Raw genomic sequence first — 15,442 nt, 5'->3', positions numbered from 1 at the left:
AAAGTGCCTAAAAATAAGCTATACCTCTTAAATAATTCTGAAAGAGTAAAAAAATAATGTTTTAATATACCAACAAATGGTTTTCTGACCTTTTTGGATTGAAGTCAACTTCCAGAAACAGCAAAGCAGGTGGCTGGAATTCCTTTATACCCATGTACATTGAGTGAGGTTGTTAAAATTAATGGAGGAATCCCAAAGTAAAGGAGGAATAATGAATTTGATTAGTTTTATTACTTCCCCCAGTGTTACTGAGAGACAACAGCCCATTTGCAGGAGATGCTGGAAGACACTTCCAGGTGCATTAGAACTCAGCAAATGGGCAAGCCTAATGAGCTTCTTAAATGATTAACAACACATCTTCCTCCCCACGCTGGAGACCAATTAGTGAAGGCAGACATTTTCGTGGGGCAGTCAGATCAAGGCCAGACATTTTGAGCTGAGGCGTAACACTGATGTTTCTGCTCAGAGTGGTGGACAGGTGAGCTGTGCAAGCTGGTGTGCCCCAGCTCCTACCTCACTCCATGTTACACTTTACCAGTCCCATTTTAAGGTAGCTGCTGACACTGTTGCTCCCCATCATCACACATAGCCCAGCAAAGCCAGCAGCAGGATGAACAGAGGAGCTGCAAGGGTAACCCCATCCGAGGAGCTGGGGCTGCAGCATCAGTCAGAGCATTAGAGGAGGATGGAGAGCAGGGCCTGATCCTGCAGACATGGATGGTGGCAGAGGCTCATCAAGGATCTGGCTTTGTGTTATGGGCACATTGAAAATTGCCTCAGTAAACAACTTTCCCAGATGGAATCCCTCTGAGTTGCTCAGAAGAAAAGCTCAATTCTGTGGAAAACAATAATGCTTAATTATAACTTTACAAAACTTTGCTGTTCTTGGTGGTCTGCTACCATCTGGCTATAACAAACTCATTAAATGCGAATTCAGACAGAAATTAACATAATATTCTCCAGTCATTGTCATTTATTAAAACATTTTTGTTAAAAAATCATTGATTGATTACTTAATTAATTACAGACAGTCACATTTTATTTATGCTTTGTGATGAACCTGCTAAAAGTATTTTTCAATTTTCAGAAACCCGTGCGTACCCTTCCTTGACACTCAGTGTGGCCACTGGTGTGATTAACGTGTAGGTGAGAGGGGGAATGTTGCTTGGACACCTGCAGCTGTTTCTAAATGCCACCCAGTAAATGTAACGAGCTGATAATACTGGCAACCTGAACCAGAGCAGGCACATGTACAAATTACTGCATGATGAAGAGGTAAATATGTGTAACCGGGCACTCAGAATAGCAGAAAATTCAGGTACTTGTGCTTTTGGTTTATATATATGTTGGCCCGGGTATGTTATATACATAGTATATAGATTGTATATGTGCTATATACGACGATAAACACGATATAACGCTAAAATAGAAGAAGAAGGAGAAAAATATTTTCCCTATGTCTATAGAGTCCAGCTGGTTGGAGCACGCTCACACAAGCACCTCCAGCGGTTCCCAGCAGAGGGCAGCCACAGACATGCACAGGGCTTGCAGGCACAGGGAGGAAGCAGAGCAGGCAAGGAGAAGCGGTCGTCTTAAAGCCAGGAGCTGTATTCATGGTCTCATGGCCTTACTGATTGCAGTGGTACTCTGACAGCCTTCAAACCTGCCCCAAACCTGATGAACCACCGGGCTGGGGGCAAAAATCTCATTCCTAATGCTACAGCCAAAGTTTTCAGTCTCATGAAAAAAGACCGACCAGGTATCATGAGGCTGCCAAGATACCAAAGCTCTGTGTGAAGCCCAGTCTCAGCACAGGAGGACAAGTGGGCAGTAGGCATCTCCCCTGGCTTCTTCGGGCACTGTGGGTGCCGGAGGAGGGTGCTGCAGGACACCAGCAGTGCCACCAGCACCAAGGCACCGGGAGTCGGAAAGGGGCTGCTGTATTAGCCCCTTTGTTATGCTAGTGCCAGGTGGAAAGCAACGCCAATATTAATTGCAAACCTGTGTAGCCACACTACTTTGAGCCAAGCAGGCATCATAATAACGCTGAGAAGCTTTGTGTTTTATTTTAATTAACTCAACAAGAAAGGCAATTTAAATGAAATGTTTTCTGTTGTGTTCCCCGATGCTAATCAGCAACTCATTATCTTTAATCACAGCAGCATTGCTTTTCTTCTTTCTCGGGTAGAGAGGCAGAGCAGAAATGAGTGGTGGCACATGCTGAAGGTTATGTGAGTGCAGCGACGTGAGGTTAGAGAGGGGAGGAAACTGGTGGCCATATGGAGGGAGATGTGGGAGAGAGCTGAGCCCTAGCACCAGACCCACAGGCAGTGGGCTACTGCTGCGCTCCAGCCCTGCCAAGGGGCTGTTTCCCCATGTAAAAGCCTCTGTGCTTCTCCAGCTCCAAGGCCAGCCTGCAAAAGTGTAGCTAGGTTTTGGATTCTTACAAAAATATTTATAGCGTGCTGCTGCCTCGAGTTCATATTCCCCTACATCCTCCTGTCTTACTCACTCAAGGCAGCTGACCAGGAGAATAACAGCCCTGCTAGTTCTTGCAGCTTTTGGGTACCAAGCCCAAATGTCATTTTGGAAACATCAAGTATCTGTAAGAGCCTGAATTTCAAGGCTTGATACGTTACCTTATTTTTGCATAACACCAATCTTGCAACAAACGATACCAATAAATTCAGTGATACTTTTCCTAAATTTCTAGGGCTAGAGGTGTACGCATGAGACAGTATTTTGCAGTATTATATTACATAGTGAGAGAGTTTAGGTAATGATAACAAAAAGATAACAAGCTGGAGATAAATTACCCAAAATAATGAAATCTTTGCCTGGAAGATCCAAAAGCCAAATTAAATCCAGATGCAATCCAGAAACAGGGCCAAAACAGAAAGCCAGGTTTTGGCCAAGGTTTTATAAAACCACATCCAAGAGATCGAGTTTGCACAGCCATCCCATCTTTGAGATTTTATTTGTCTGGCTCACTGATAAGGGGAGCTAGAAGCTTTAGCTTTTGTCAGATTCCATAAGAAACAATTCAATACAGAGCAAAAGCAGCCAGAACACCGAACACTGAACTCTACTGATGGGCATTCAAAGTGCTGAGGGGACTGTGAGAGGTCTGGTGCCAAGCTGTAAGTGTTGCATACGGCTCGGCGTTGGCCCGGCACACTGAGGGCTGATGGCAGAGCTCCCACTGACTGCAGCACCGGGTGCCGCGTGCCTGCCCGGCCCTGCTGGCAAGGAGCCGGGGCTGTGCGGGAAGCAGGCAACAGGCACCAGAGCTGGCCCTGTGGGGGGTCGTGCCAATTTCTTTCCTGCTTGTCGCCTAAGGTCTGTAATTCACCATCTAAAAGTCTGTTAGATCCTGTGGTTCCTGGGTTCCTCCTGGAGATAACTTCTGCAGCTCTATCCTGCTGCGGGTCCGTTTGCTTTGGGTTCAGCACACATCGCGGTAATGCACATTACAGCAGACAGATCTTGTGAAAAGGTTACCGCTTTATTAATGTTGTTATTATTTGTGCATTTGAATTGGTCAGAAAAAATCCAGTCCATCCAACATTTGGTGTGTACATGAACATATGGATTGCTTTACTGCTCCACATATCTTCAGAAAGCCTCTGTAACCTTTTCCTGAAGACGGAGGTAAATGACCGCTCAAACTATTCATCGGGGATAGTGAAGGGTCAAGAGCTGAGAAAGCAGATGAATGTTTTAGAGCATCAGCCACAGCCAGCATCTGTGCTTAGGTGTGCATATGTATTTCAGATTTCCTGGCCGTAATCATAGATACCACGTAATGCTGAGGGTCAAATTCAGCCCTGGCATAACTTCAGTGAAATCAGATCATCTGCCGTTGGGTAACTGGTGCTGCACCAGGGACTAATGTGGCCCCTGGTGTTTAATTTAGATCGTATTTAGTTTGAATTAGCAGTGGTTGCTTCACCCAGCAGGCAGGCTTTGCAAACCAGAGTTTTCTCTTCACCTCATGCTGTGTGTGTCCCCGTGCATCTTCTTCTATCTTTGAAAAATTATTCTCTTTTGTCCTATTGTATCTAAGGGAAGTTTTCATCAGTAGGGAGAAAAATGTGGATTAGCCGTGCATCTGCTCTCCTCTCTGCTAGGGAGCAGTGGAGGAAGAGTGTTGCCAAGGGAAGCAGTGGTGGAGAGCACTGTTGATGTAGATAGAAGTAAAAAGTCTGCCCTGAGGACAGCTTGTCAAATGAAGCCTCCTGTGCCATTAATTACAGTTCCAAGGTGCAGATGAAATATGGATGTGATAGAAGAGGTTTGCTTTTTAATGTATTGTTGGAACATTTTTTTAAAGAGACAGCATCAAGCCAAGTCTTCAGCTCATAAATAACAGTTTCTCTTTCCTTGTTGCTCTTGTTGCAAGGAAAGACTCTTGTCATCTCAGTTCCAAAGCACTGACGGCTACGTCTCTGGTTACATCTCCAAAAGAGGATTTTTTCTCAGGGAGCCCAAGACTGACATACTTCCTGTGGCCACGTCAGTCCTCACACAAGTGCTGTTATCACTTGCAATGTCTAGAATTGCACAACCAATCCCAGGATCATTTTTTTGTGAGGGAATTACAATTCAAACGGAACTCCAAACAAAATAGAAAATTACAATGTGACGAATTACAATTCAACTCTGGTTAGTATTTTGTATGCCGTATCAAAAGCATAACGAGACCTTTAATGAAAACACAGCATGAAAGTACTAATTATAGAAGTAGCTGAGATCTCAGCCAGGGCAGGAACTCCAATAATACGCACAGTGTAAACAAGCAGGATGAAGCAGCTCTTGCCCAGGACAGATTACAAAAGGAAACTTTGCTATCTATGGCTTACAGAGGGAAACTGAGGCACGGAGAAATTTAATCTCTTGTTTAGTGTCACGGAGGCAATCGCTAGCAGGGCCATGAACTAAACTTAGCCTGCTGGGCTGCAGAGGCAGGCTGCATTCCTGCCCTGAGCACCGCCGAGCAATAAATAGCAGGGAGCAGGGAAACTGAAAGGAGCCATGGGACGAGAGCTGGTGGCTCTCCCTGAGGTTTGTGGAGGCATGGTGGATCAGCAATATGGCTGGGAAGAGGGGTCTACAGTGAGAAAAGCTGTGCCTCCCCATCCCTCAGCACTGCAGAGGGGCTGGCGATGGAAACAAGGTCAGGGAGGAAGGTGAAAGTGATGGAGGAACAAAGAGAACCCCTCCTGGACTCTCACTCTCATCCCACTGCTCCATCACCCCAGCTGTGCCAGCAGCAGGGCCAGATTTGGGGCTCTTTGTGGCTGCACAGACAGCCAGGCCCTGGCTGCTTGCTGCTTGCTGCTACCAGGATGGAAACCCCTTCATGCTGCCAGCCTTCCTCTGGTGCAGCAGCCTTAAATCAGGCAGATCTCTGCCCTTTACTGAGCCACAGCTATTTTCTGAAAAGTGTAGGGGCTCGGAGCTTGTCATCGGTTTTAGGATTTATTATGGAAGGGACTGTGCAAATCATGTTTCTTGAGGAAGCAGTGATGAAAAGGGACATTGAACTGGCAAGAAAGTGCCGGGCCAAGCTCTGCCCATAGATGGGTGGATGCGAGTCCCAGCTGCTGTGGTGCCAGCAGTGTTTGCCTTCCCAAGGGCTCTGGGAAGACCAAGCAGACCTTAGGTGGGATCTGGGGAAGGTGTGCCTTGCTCAGACGCTGTGCCCCCAGAGAAGGGAGATGTAACCTTTGGGAAACAAGCAGCGAGGTCTGTGAATGCATGCGTGCTCAAAGGAAAACTGTGCTTGGCCCCCTCTCCCTCCCCTGCCCCCCCGAAAAACTCAGCTCCAAGGAAAAACTCTCCAAATGGAAATACGATTGCCACATTGCCCTTTGCAAAAGAAACAACTTGACATTTGACCATACGTGGAATTTCCTTAGATGTGGGCTCTGCTGCGAGACAGATTGCTCTAAGGCCTCTGCTGCTTTCTAAACTAAAAGATATCAACAGTGGATTAATTGTTAGCCTTTGCACTTCTCTGGTCTATTCCTTGTGAGCTTAACACCTCATTAATGAGGTTCTGTAAAGTTAAGTGTCGTATAGAAACGTTAACATACATATAATTTTGGGATGAAATGTTAGGAACTACACACTGACAGTGCTTCAAGGACACCAGGATCCCTGACCAGCCCACGTTACCTGCTGCAGCTGCGGCCTGGGGCTGCACTTGGGCCCATCTGGCTCTGCTCCGATCAGGCCCCACTGATTTCCTGCATCCCAGGGTTTTTAGAGACAAGTGCCTGCCTGCTTCTACCAGTTCATGTCATTTCTGCAGATCGATACAGTTAAGGAGCAGACCCAGGGCACAGAGGGAAGGCTGGCTTGGCTGTGTGCCCAGGGGGTAAAGGCACGGCGTGGACACAGCTCAGGCCTGCGCGAAGCAGCCCAGGGGCCGTGAGGCTTTGACTGCCCTGGGGTGGGAGCCCCTGGCTCTGCTGCTCCCTCGATGAGTGTCACAGCCCTGGGATTCCCCTGAGTGCCCCAGGCAGCCAGTGTGCGATGTCTCTGTACAGAAATGGGAACGGGAGACGTCCAGTCCTCAGATCAGCCCAGGATGACAGTGGGAGTCTGAGGAGGAAGCAGCAGCTTCATGCATCAAATCAGGAAATTCCAAGGAAGCTTGTCCCTACAATTTTAAAGCATTAAACCTTCCACCTGCTCTTCCTCTGGCTCCTGGGGCAGGCTGTGGCATTTGGCCATGCATTGAAAGAAACCCTTGCTGCAGGAGCACTGAGTATCTTGAGGAAGGTCCTAAGATATTTAGTCACAGTGGTAACTTCTGGCTGGGCAGACACCAGACAAGCCACTGTGCTGCCCAAGCTGTGGGCATTCAGCACTTCATGAGCATTGGATGGACCCCTCTCCCTCTGCCTTTTTTTTTTTTTTTTTTTTTTTCTTTTTTTATCAACAGTCAGCAAGTTGGCTTCTTGAGACTTTCCTTTTTGCAAGCAGCACAGCAGTTTGACAGCCTGGTTTAGTAACAGCCCGCTTGTCCCTCACCTATTTTGTAGCAGGACCAGGCTCCCCTGCCACAATGCCCTGGCCTTGCTGGGTGACCTTGGGAAAGTCATCTCCTGCCCTGCTGGGGCTTCTGCATCCCTGTGGTGGCAGCAGGAGACTTACGATTGCCCCAGCAGCTCTCCTCACCCCCAGCCTGACTTACAAAGTGGTAATAATCTGCTTTCTTTGCTATTCCCATGGAGTCTTGTCCTTTTTGCAGAAATCGCCAGCAAGGTCACCGCTTCCGTTAATTGTGGCTGTGTTTATTGTAAGAAGGAGGCGTCCCCACATGACTAAGAATGAAAACTCCTCCCTGGTCGTTCCTGCTGTCAGGCACCCTTGACAAATGTTTGCAAAGAAGCAAATGAAAGTGGGTTGTAAAGTGGATCGTATTGCGCCACGGTACAAAATTCATAGATAACCTAATGAATAATTTCCCCTGCTGTTCAGCTCTGATTCCATTAGCAATTCCTTAATTAATTCTGTCTCCTTGCCCGGCAGGCCTGCACCCAGTGCTGTGGAGCCAGCAGCTGCTTTGGAGGAGCACATCAGTGGTTATTGACCTGCAGCTGAAGGAGGAGGCTTTCATTTCCTCACACCAAGTTTTGGTGCTCCCAGGATGAGCCAATAATTCAGTGTGTGACACCTCACCTTTCTTTATCACCCAGCCGATATCCTTGATCACGGACGGCTGCAATTAGTCCCCAGAGCACTCACAGCACATGACTGACGCTGTGGCTTTTGCCTTCTGAAGGGATAATATTGCACCTCCTTAATTCCTCTTGGGATTTTCCAGCTCTGAAGCCTTTTTGTCAGCTAACCTTGGATATACGAGCTGTCCGGGGAACTTATTGATTCCTCCCGCCCCCACCTTCCTGCCCGGTTGGCTGATTTATAGGAATTTTGGTAGGAACCACTAAAAACCTGGCAGAGCTCATTAATTTGTGAATCTTTTAAAGACTTCCCTTATTGCAGAGACCATCTGTTTGCCCAAGTGTTATTTTTGCAGCTGCCAAATCAGGTTTGCAAGACTCTCACCTTCTCTTCAAACCCACCACTTGATACCATAATATTTACATTCAGAGCTCAACACTCCCTTTTCCACGAGATCTGTGCAGAGCGAATGCAGCTACACTCAGCTGTGCAAGACTCAATCCCGACGAAATAAACCGCAATAATGCCATTAAAACCAGAAACAGCAAGATCCGACCTAATTGTATAATTTCGTTTTTGCTTTTTATGTTCACCATGAGGCTCTTCAATAACACCTGGAACGTCTGCAGAAGGAAATCCCATTAATGCTAATTGCGGTTGTGCATGAAAATCTGCCACGTATCAATGGGAAAACAGATTCTGCCTCAATCCTCCTGTTCTGGGTGAGTCCTGCAGAGCCTGCCAGCAATGAGCTGTGTGCTTGTATCAGCAGATGCTGAAAGCCAGGTTCCTGCAGTCACACTCACCTTTTCTGACTGCTTGTGCAGTCCCTTGAGCACCAGGCTAGGTGGACTCGAGGGCACATACTCATTTTGGTATCAGGTGTGTTAGGAGACATTGCCAGCAACAACAGTGATGGCTCATGAGTCAATTTTATCCTCTATTTGTAGCTTTTATATTTCCTCACATAATTTCAATGGCCTTTTTTGACTTATTTCCTCAAAATGCAACTGCTTATAAATTAGATGAGGCTAAAATGCCACTCAGATTCAGACCATCCACTTCTTTAAGATAAATCCTCCTCCAAGTCTTTGATCTTCTTATTTTATTTACTGTATATCTGCACATTTGCATAAAATGTGCTGTTTGCGAGCCAACAATTGTCACCAGTAAGACTTCTTGGAGACAGGCGGAATTTCTCCCTCGTTCTCTCTTTGAACGTGCAAAATTATTTTCACTGCCGCTGGGTTGGTGTCACCTGACACAGTTAATCTTCTAATCTTCTCTCCAGGGTGACATCAGAGGAGATGATGGAGACGTTTCCTTTCTTGAATACAAAGCTCAGATTCAATTGTGACTAATGAAAATCCTATTAATAAAATAAAATAAAATAAAATAAAATAAAATAAAATAAAATAAAATAAAATAAAATAAAATAAATACCACCAGACTGACACTAAGGTCTCCCAGACACAAAATGATGATATATCTAGTTCTTGCTGTTACTTTTGTGTTTGCTGTTTCCTGGAGGACTGTCCGAACTGTCAGCTGTATCTTGCCTTTTTTCACTGCCTTTCCCTAGGATACACCCACACGAGCTCCTGTCAGTGCATCCACTGCTCTTGTAATTACATCATTACGCTCCCCATCCATCAAGTTGAGATGTGAAAAGGATGTGTCAGAAAACAATAATGAAATAAAATCCCAGTTACCAGGACTTTCTGAGCACTTGGCTCCTAGTCTGAACCTCTCCACTTTCCTAGGGAAAGCCAGGAATCGCCATGCACAACAGCAGCTCTGTAGCCATTTCTCTGCTGTTTTGGTGATAAAGAGCTGAAGCATAACTATTACATTGCCCTGCTGTCAGTTTTACCACCTTCATGAGTGGACAAAAGGGTCTATGCCCTTTCCACCAGTTTCAGGGTTTTTCAAAGGGGAAAACCAGGCTTTGCTAGCAAATTCCTGACACTGGCTGCCAGCACAGACCAGCACCAGGAGCTGACACTTGAAGCACATGCTGAGTTTTTCAGTTTGTCTGTCTGGGCTGGCAGGCATGCTTAGCTCGTCCACCACTGCTGCAAGCACAGGTGGAGCTCTGTGAATGTCCCACCAGCTGGAGACCATACCTGTCGGTGTCAAGCATGCACTGAGTGCTTCTATCACCCTGCATCTCCTTCTCCATCCCAATCTCCAGCCCCATCCCTCCCCTCCCCCTGCTTGCTGTGAATCCCCCAGTACCAACAGGCAGAAATCTCTGCCACACAGCAGGGAAAAATCCAGCGGAATTTGCATAAATTAGAGGGGAGAAGCACGTCTCAGCCATTCTCCGTTTAAACTGCGTGGAAATCGTGCTGATGTGAGATAGAAGCTCCTGCTGAACTGGGCAGGAAGGCGTTTGCATCAGCCCTACAGAAAATTGCAGATTGAATAATCAGGTCTGACCTCGTTAGCTGAAATGGCTCTCGTTCCCCCTGTTTCCCTCTGCCAGGGGAGAGAAGTGCACAGGAATGAGACCAACCCTCCATGCTCCTACATCGGTGATGAGATTAGCAAAGCCCTTCCACCAGTAATTTTAGCACGCAGGGTGCTCGATCCCACAGCGAGAGCTGCAGCTCCAAGCTTCTGCAGACGTTTGGACCCATCTGCAGCTGTTCAGCAGGAGCAAAGCCCCCGTGGCTCCAGCTGGGAGCCTGCAGGTGAGGCTGGCTCTGCGCAGCCAGATGACTGAGCCCCTTGGGCTGCAGCAAAAATTGTTATGAGTCCTGAGAGATTTATGATGTTAAAGACCTGATTTCCAAAGGCACTTAGATCAGAAGCCTAATGGGATATGTACGCTTCTAGGTTAGAAACCCAGTCCCACTACGTGTTGTCTCACTCATTTAGCTGGCAGCTCGTGTTTATGAGAGTCTGCTGCTCACTCACAAAGCTGCCACCTGGGCTTAGAAGCAGCCAGCAGGACAGCAGGCGTCTTGGGCACCAACAGGACTGCCTACTGGCGCTGTCACGGCTGCCCTGCACCCAGGTTTCCCCACACATCCTCTTTTCCCAAGCACATTTGCTCAGCCCCAGGTTTGGGGCACCTCAGAAGCCCTTTCCACAGCCCAGACGTACCGCACAGCTGGGTTACCTGCAGGATTTGTGGCATAAACACCAGGCAAGATGTTTATGTTTCTTCCTGGAAAGCTCCAGAGAGGGATGTGGCCACTCTAGCAACTGCTTTTGGTGTAAAGAGGCCATGTGCAGGTACTGTGCAGGGCTCTGTGATGTTCTGTACCTTTGCTGAACACACTGCCCTTTTTGCCAGGACATGAGCTCAGCACCCTGCACACCCTGCTGCTTTTCTTCCAGCTCCATGAAGCATTTAAAGACACATCAGGGCCATGCAGCTCTCTTCCACAGGAGACCAGTGAGTCCTTTAGGAATTTTTCCATTACCTTCCTTCCAGAGATTAAATTTACCATTCCCCTCTCCTTGTATTTGTCACTGATTTTTTTGCAGAGGAGTTCCTCAGAAAGCCCAAGTGAGAGCAGTTATTGACAGATATTTAGCACATTTTTCGCATTAGCTTAAAACTTACTAAAGTAATGTGTTCTTTATCACTCACCTTTTATTGTTTCGTTATTTTTTTTTTAAATTTTTTTACCATGACAGACACCAGGCATATTCATAAATTCCCCAAACTTTCTCCTTTCAGACTTAAGTTTTCCAGGCTTGGCCTCTCTCCAGGAGCAAGCATGGCTCTTTTCAGCCTGAAAAACAGAGAAAGTTGAAAGAAATACTTCGTTTGTCTCTTATTAAAAAAATAAAAAGTCATACCAAAAATAACTCTATAACCAAAATACCAAGGGATCTAAGCAAAAACTTTAATTTAAATAATCCTATAGTCCTTATTTGAGTAAGTGTTGGTGAGAATTATCCTAAGAGCTAGGTGTGCTCTGTTCAACCCCTGACCCTGTGGCTACCTTCCCATGTTAGTGTTTCATGGCAGAGCTCTCCTGAGGCTCCATGGAAGGTGGGTGCCAAATGCTCCTCATGGCTCTGGCAGGTGAGCTCTTGCCAGCTTTGCAGTAATAGCTGACAATGTTTCTGTCCTCTCCCCTTGTCTTCTCTGTTGGCTTCTCTACCCCTCTTCCAGAAGATGCTGAGCCCCGTAGCGGACTCAGCCAAGGGCAATGTAAGCGGGGTGACTGAGGCACAGGTTTCTTAAACCACTGGTGAAAACGAGCTTGAGCCAAGCCACCGGTTTGCGTTTTGGCGTGACTTCACTGCAGGCACTCATCCAGCTCTGCTCCAGGGCTCCAACCTTCCGCAGAGGAGCACACAGCTGTGAGAGGTGACTTCAAAATCAGCTGCAGCTGCTTGCTCCGTGAGTGCGAGTGGGGATGGTGAGCCCTTGATTCTGCAAACACTTAGGCACATGTTTAACTTTATAACTGAGTGGTTCCAGGGACTTCGATGGGGCTTGAGGTTCAATTGGCACATAAACACCTGCAGAGCTGGGAGCCTGTGCTGGGACAGAATCTAGCTAACAAGCTTTAATCCACACACATGTCGGAGCAAAACTTTTCTGCAGTGAAACTGCATGGGAGGAAGAGTCCTCTGGTCTGTTTTAGCCCCTCTACTCTCCCCAGACATGCATTGAGACTGAGTCTGGACACCTCCATGGCTCCATATCTCCCAGATTAGAGACTGCTCCTTGAGCCTGCCAGTGGCAGAAGGATGGAGGGGATGAGCATGATGCCTTGGCATGATGTCCACGGCAGAATAATGCCCGCAGAGCTCCATGCCAGCAAACTCCACCAGCACTGGGACAGAAAGCCCCAGGACCCCCATCCTGCTCTCCAGAACCTTTGAAGGGAACCTGAGGTGTCCTTTTGGGAAGATTTGCAGCTCTTCTAGCTTTTGTAGTCACTGGCCTGATGTTCTGAGCTGAAGCCATGCTACAGCTTGCCACACTGCTGAGTGCTGAGAGTGAAGCACCTTGATAAAAATGGCCCAGCTCTTTCAGCGGTGCTGAGCATACTGAGCACCTAGTACAATTCATACAAATCAAGCCTTAATGAAGCGCTTTTTTTTTCTTTCTTTCTTTCTTTCTTTCTTTCTTTCTTTCTTTCTTTCTTTCTTTCTTTCTTTCTTTCTTTCTTTCTTTCTTTCTTTCTTTCTTTCTTTCTTTCTTTCTTTCTTTCTTTCTTTCTTTCTTTCTTTCTTTCTTTCTTTCTTTCTTTCTTTCTTTCTTTCTTTCTTTCTTTCTTTCTTTCTTTCTTTCTTTCTTTCTTTCTTTCTTTCTTTCTTCTTCTTTTTTTTTTTTTTTTTTCCCTTCAAGGTATTTTGAAGCAATATGTCACCCAGGGCTCTGGCAGCTCCTTGTCCTGGGTGGTTGTGTCTGGCCACCTCAACAGAGCCCTGGTACTGGTGACATGAATTGCTTTCTATTCATTAAGTAGCCAAGACTGTGCCAGTGTGCAGGGATCCTCACTGCTGACCAGACCTGGCTGAAAGGTCTAGAAATTTCATATCAAGCAGAATCCATTTACTGACATTAAAAAGTTGAGCTGTAGGGGTAGCCATGAAATGCTTCACTTCACCAAAGCTGCATATTTTAAGCAAGCAAAAGTGACAAAAAGTTACCAAGAAATCTGCACTCAGAACATTGCCACTGGTAAACACACAAGGTGGGACAGCAAACAGTGTCACAAGTACCATTTCTCCGATCTTACAGCACAAACCAAAGCGGATTTATTTTTCTGCCCCTGCAACCAGCCGTGCTCCAGCCCCTGCCCCTCTCCCAGCTCCCACCCTCGTTTTGCCAGCAGCTGTAGAGGAGGGGAGCAGCCACCGCCTGCGTCCCCCCAGGGACAGTGCTGCTCCCACCGCAGCCCTCAGCCCCCTCCTTTGCTGCGGATTCGCAGCTTAGCTCTTAAAAGCTGTTTCATAAATATTCTATGGCCTTTCGGGCCGGGTAATGTGCCTCTGTGACATTAAAGAGGAAACTCCGTGAAGGGGAGGGATGACAACAAATTTATCCACCAATAGCACACTCTTTTGGCACAAAAGCACATTCTTATCTTTACATCCCATAATGAGAAGGCAGAGACGGGACTGTTGCTACAGCTCTCTGGGTGGTTAGATGTACCGTGGAGGAGCCGGGTGGCTGTAAATCCGTAGATATTTCCCCCCCTCCTGCCTCCGCCAGCAGAAGGACCCGCGCGGGTGTTTGTTCGCCGTGGTTTTCCCGAGCCCCTGGCCAGGAGCGCTTCTCGCACGATGTCTGACTGCGAGGGACTGCCCGTGGGTAAGAGCCAGATTTATATTTACCGCAGCGTCCCGCCGGCTAGCGCACGCTCTCGGGTTGCAGAGCCCCACACCAGCCCACCGGCTGGCCACCGCCACGGGGCAACAAGAAGCCCCCCGCCACCAGCCTGGGGCCCACGCAGGGCACAAGGGTGAGGAAGAGGAAGGGCTGGGTACCGTGGGCAGCCAGCCCCTGGATCTGTCAGGGGTGAGGGTGACGGTGTCGGTGCCTGCCGTCTCCGTCTCCCGTGGGGGATTTTTTGGGAACGGGTCCCCCAGGAGCAAGCGCACCGCGGGCGCGTGGTGGGAGCGCGCTGATAAACCCGCAGCAACGGCTGCGGACGCAGCAAGGGCAGATAAATGTACGGCGAGTGGTTTGTGTGCTGAGAGGAAACAGAGGCGCACCGTGTTTCCAAAGTCAGGGCTTCGCATGTTTTGCCTGCATCTTTTGGAGGAGGCTTTTACGGGCACGTATGGCTGTATGTGCCCAACTTCACTGAGCTCAGAAAGCAGCGTGGTTCTCAGCTGCTTTTTCTGTAACTTCTGTACGTCTTGTAAACACCCGCTATGCTGCTGGCGTGACAGGAAACTGTTGTAATGCTGGAGCAACTCTCTGCCAAGGCATTTTGCTAATAAAGGCATGGACCACTGAAAACATTTTTTTTTTATTCTTTTTTGTTCTTGTGCCATGGGAAGCATTGATCTTTTCAGGTATTTGTGTATACAGACAAACACATGCAGAGTGTGCAGTGCTTGTGTTTTGTGGCCTGTGAAGGCCGTGTGTCAGAGATGAGGGTCTCAGCTAAAACAGGGGACTACAGAAGGCAGCTGCAGCAGAGGTGTTTTTTTTTTTTTTTTTTTCTTTTTTTTCTTTTTTTTTTTTTAATTCTCTCTCTGCTTCCATTTTACGAAAGCAACCCCATGTCCAAAAATGTGCAATCAAAACCACTGGAAAATTATAAATTATGTATGCAATGCAGAGTGAACTGCACCATGCACAGCTCCCTGCGCCGTCACACAGCTACCAGCGCTGTCTGAAGGCAGGAGAGCTGGGGATGGGCTTTCCTCGCCCACCCTGTCAAAGGGCTGATCTGAGAACCAGGCTTCCCTTCTTCGGCAGAGCCGGCTTTGATTTTAAGGGCCCGGCCTGTGCTTGCTTGTTAAGCACTCTGAGCCGAGGGTGGGATATTTCAGGATGACAGTGACAGTATTTAGCTGGCATCTGATATTACTGATGAAACTGATATTGAGCACGCAGAGCATGCTGTGTGCAGGAGCTCCTGATATCTCAATCTTCCCCACTGAGGGCCCGGGAGATTGCCCTCAGAAAAGCTCCTGTAGGTGCAGCAGCACTTTGCTAGGCGGAGAAGGAGCCAGCAGAGATGTGTAGGTGCGGACACAGGTCAGAAATGTTCTGGCACAGGCCAGGGGCAGGTATGCTTCCCTCTCCTCCCCC

At 47.6% G+C, this 15,442-nt stretch overlaps 1 protein-coding gene and 1 long non-coding RNA gene across 3 annotated transcripts in view; one reads left to right on the top strand and one right to left on the bottom strand.

Moving 5' to 3' along the window:
* Window positions 1–7,340: 7,340 nt before the first annotated feature.
* LOC106017479 (uncharacterized) lies at window positions 7,341–13,966 on the bottom strand. Its single transcript, XR_001190970.5, has 3 exons — window positions 13,829–13,966; window positions 11,300–11,444; window positions 7,341–9,064 (listed from the first exon to the last, which is right to left on the bottom strand). It is a non-coding gene; the product is annotated as an uncharacterized lncRNA (long non-coding RNA).
* Window positions 13,664–15,442, top strand: part of EML1 (EMAP like 1) — a 121,352-nt gene continuing 119,573 nt past the window's right edge. Inside the window, exon 1 of one of the 2 annotated variants that reach the window (XM_072038305.1) lies at window positions 13,664–13,987. In XM_072038305.1, coding sequence (XP_071894406.1) covers window positions 13,960–13,987 — 28 coding nt within the window. In that variant the 5' untranslated portion in view covers window positions 13,664–13,959. The remainder of the gene's footprint in view (window positions 13,988–15,442) is intronic. The other variant, XM_072038307.1, reaches the window with a different exon arrangement.

Source organism: Anas platyrhynchos, chromosome 5 (genome assembly GCF_047663525.1).
Source record: "Anas platyrhynchos isolate ZD024472 breed Pekin duck chromosome 5, IASCAAS_PekinDuck_T2T, whole genome shotgun sequence".
NCBI lineage: Eukaryota > Metazoa > Chordata > Aves > Anseriformes > Anatidae > Anas > Anas platyrhynchos.
Note: the sequence above shows the minus strand (reverse complement) of the source record. Positions and strands in the feature narration are given on the sequence as shown.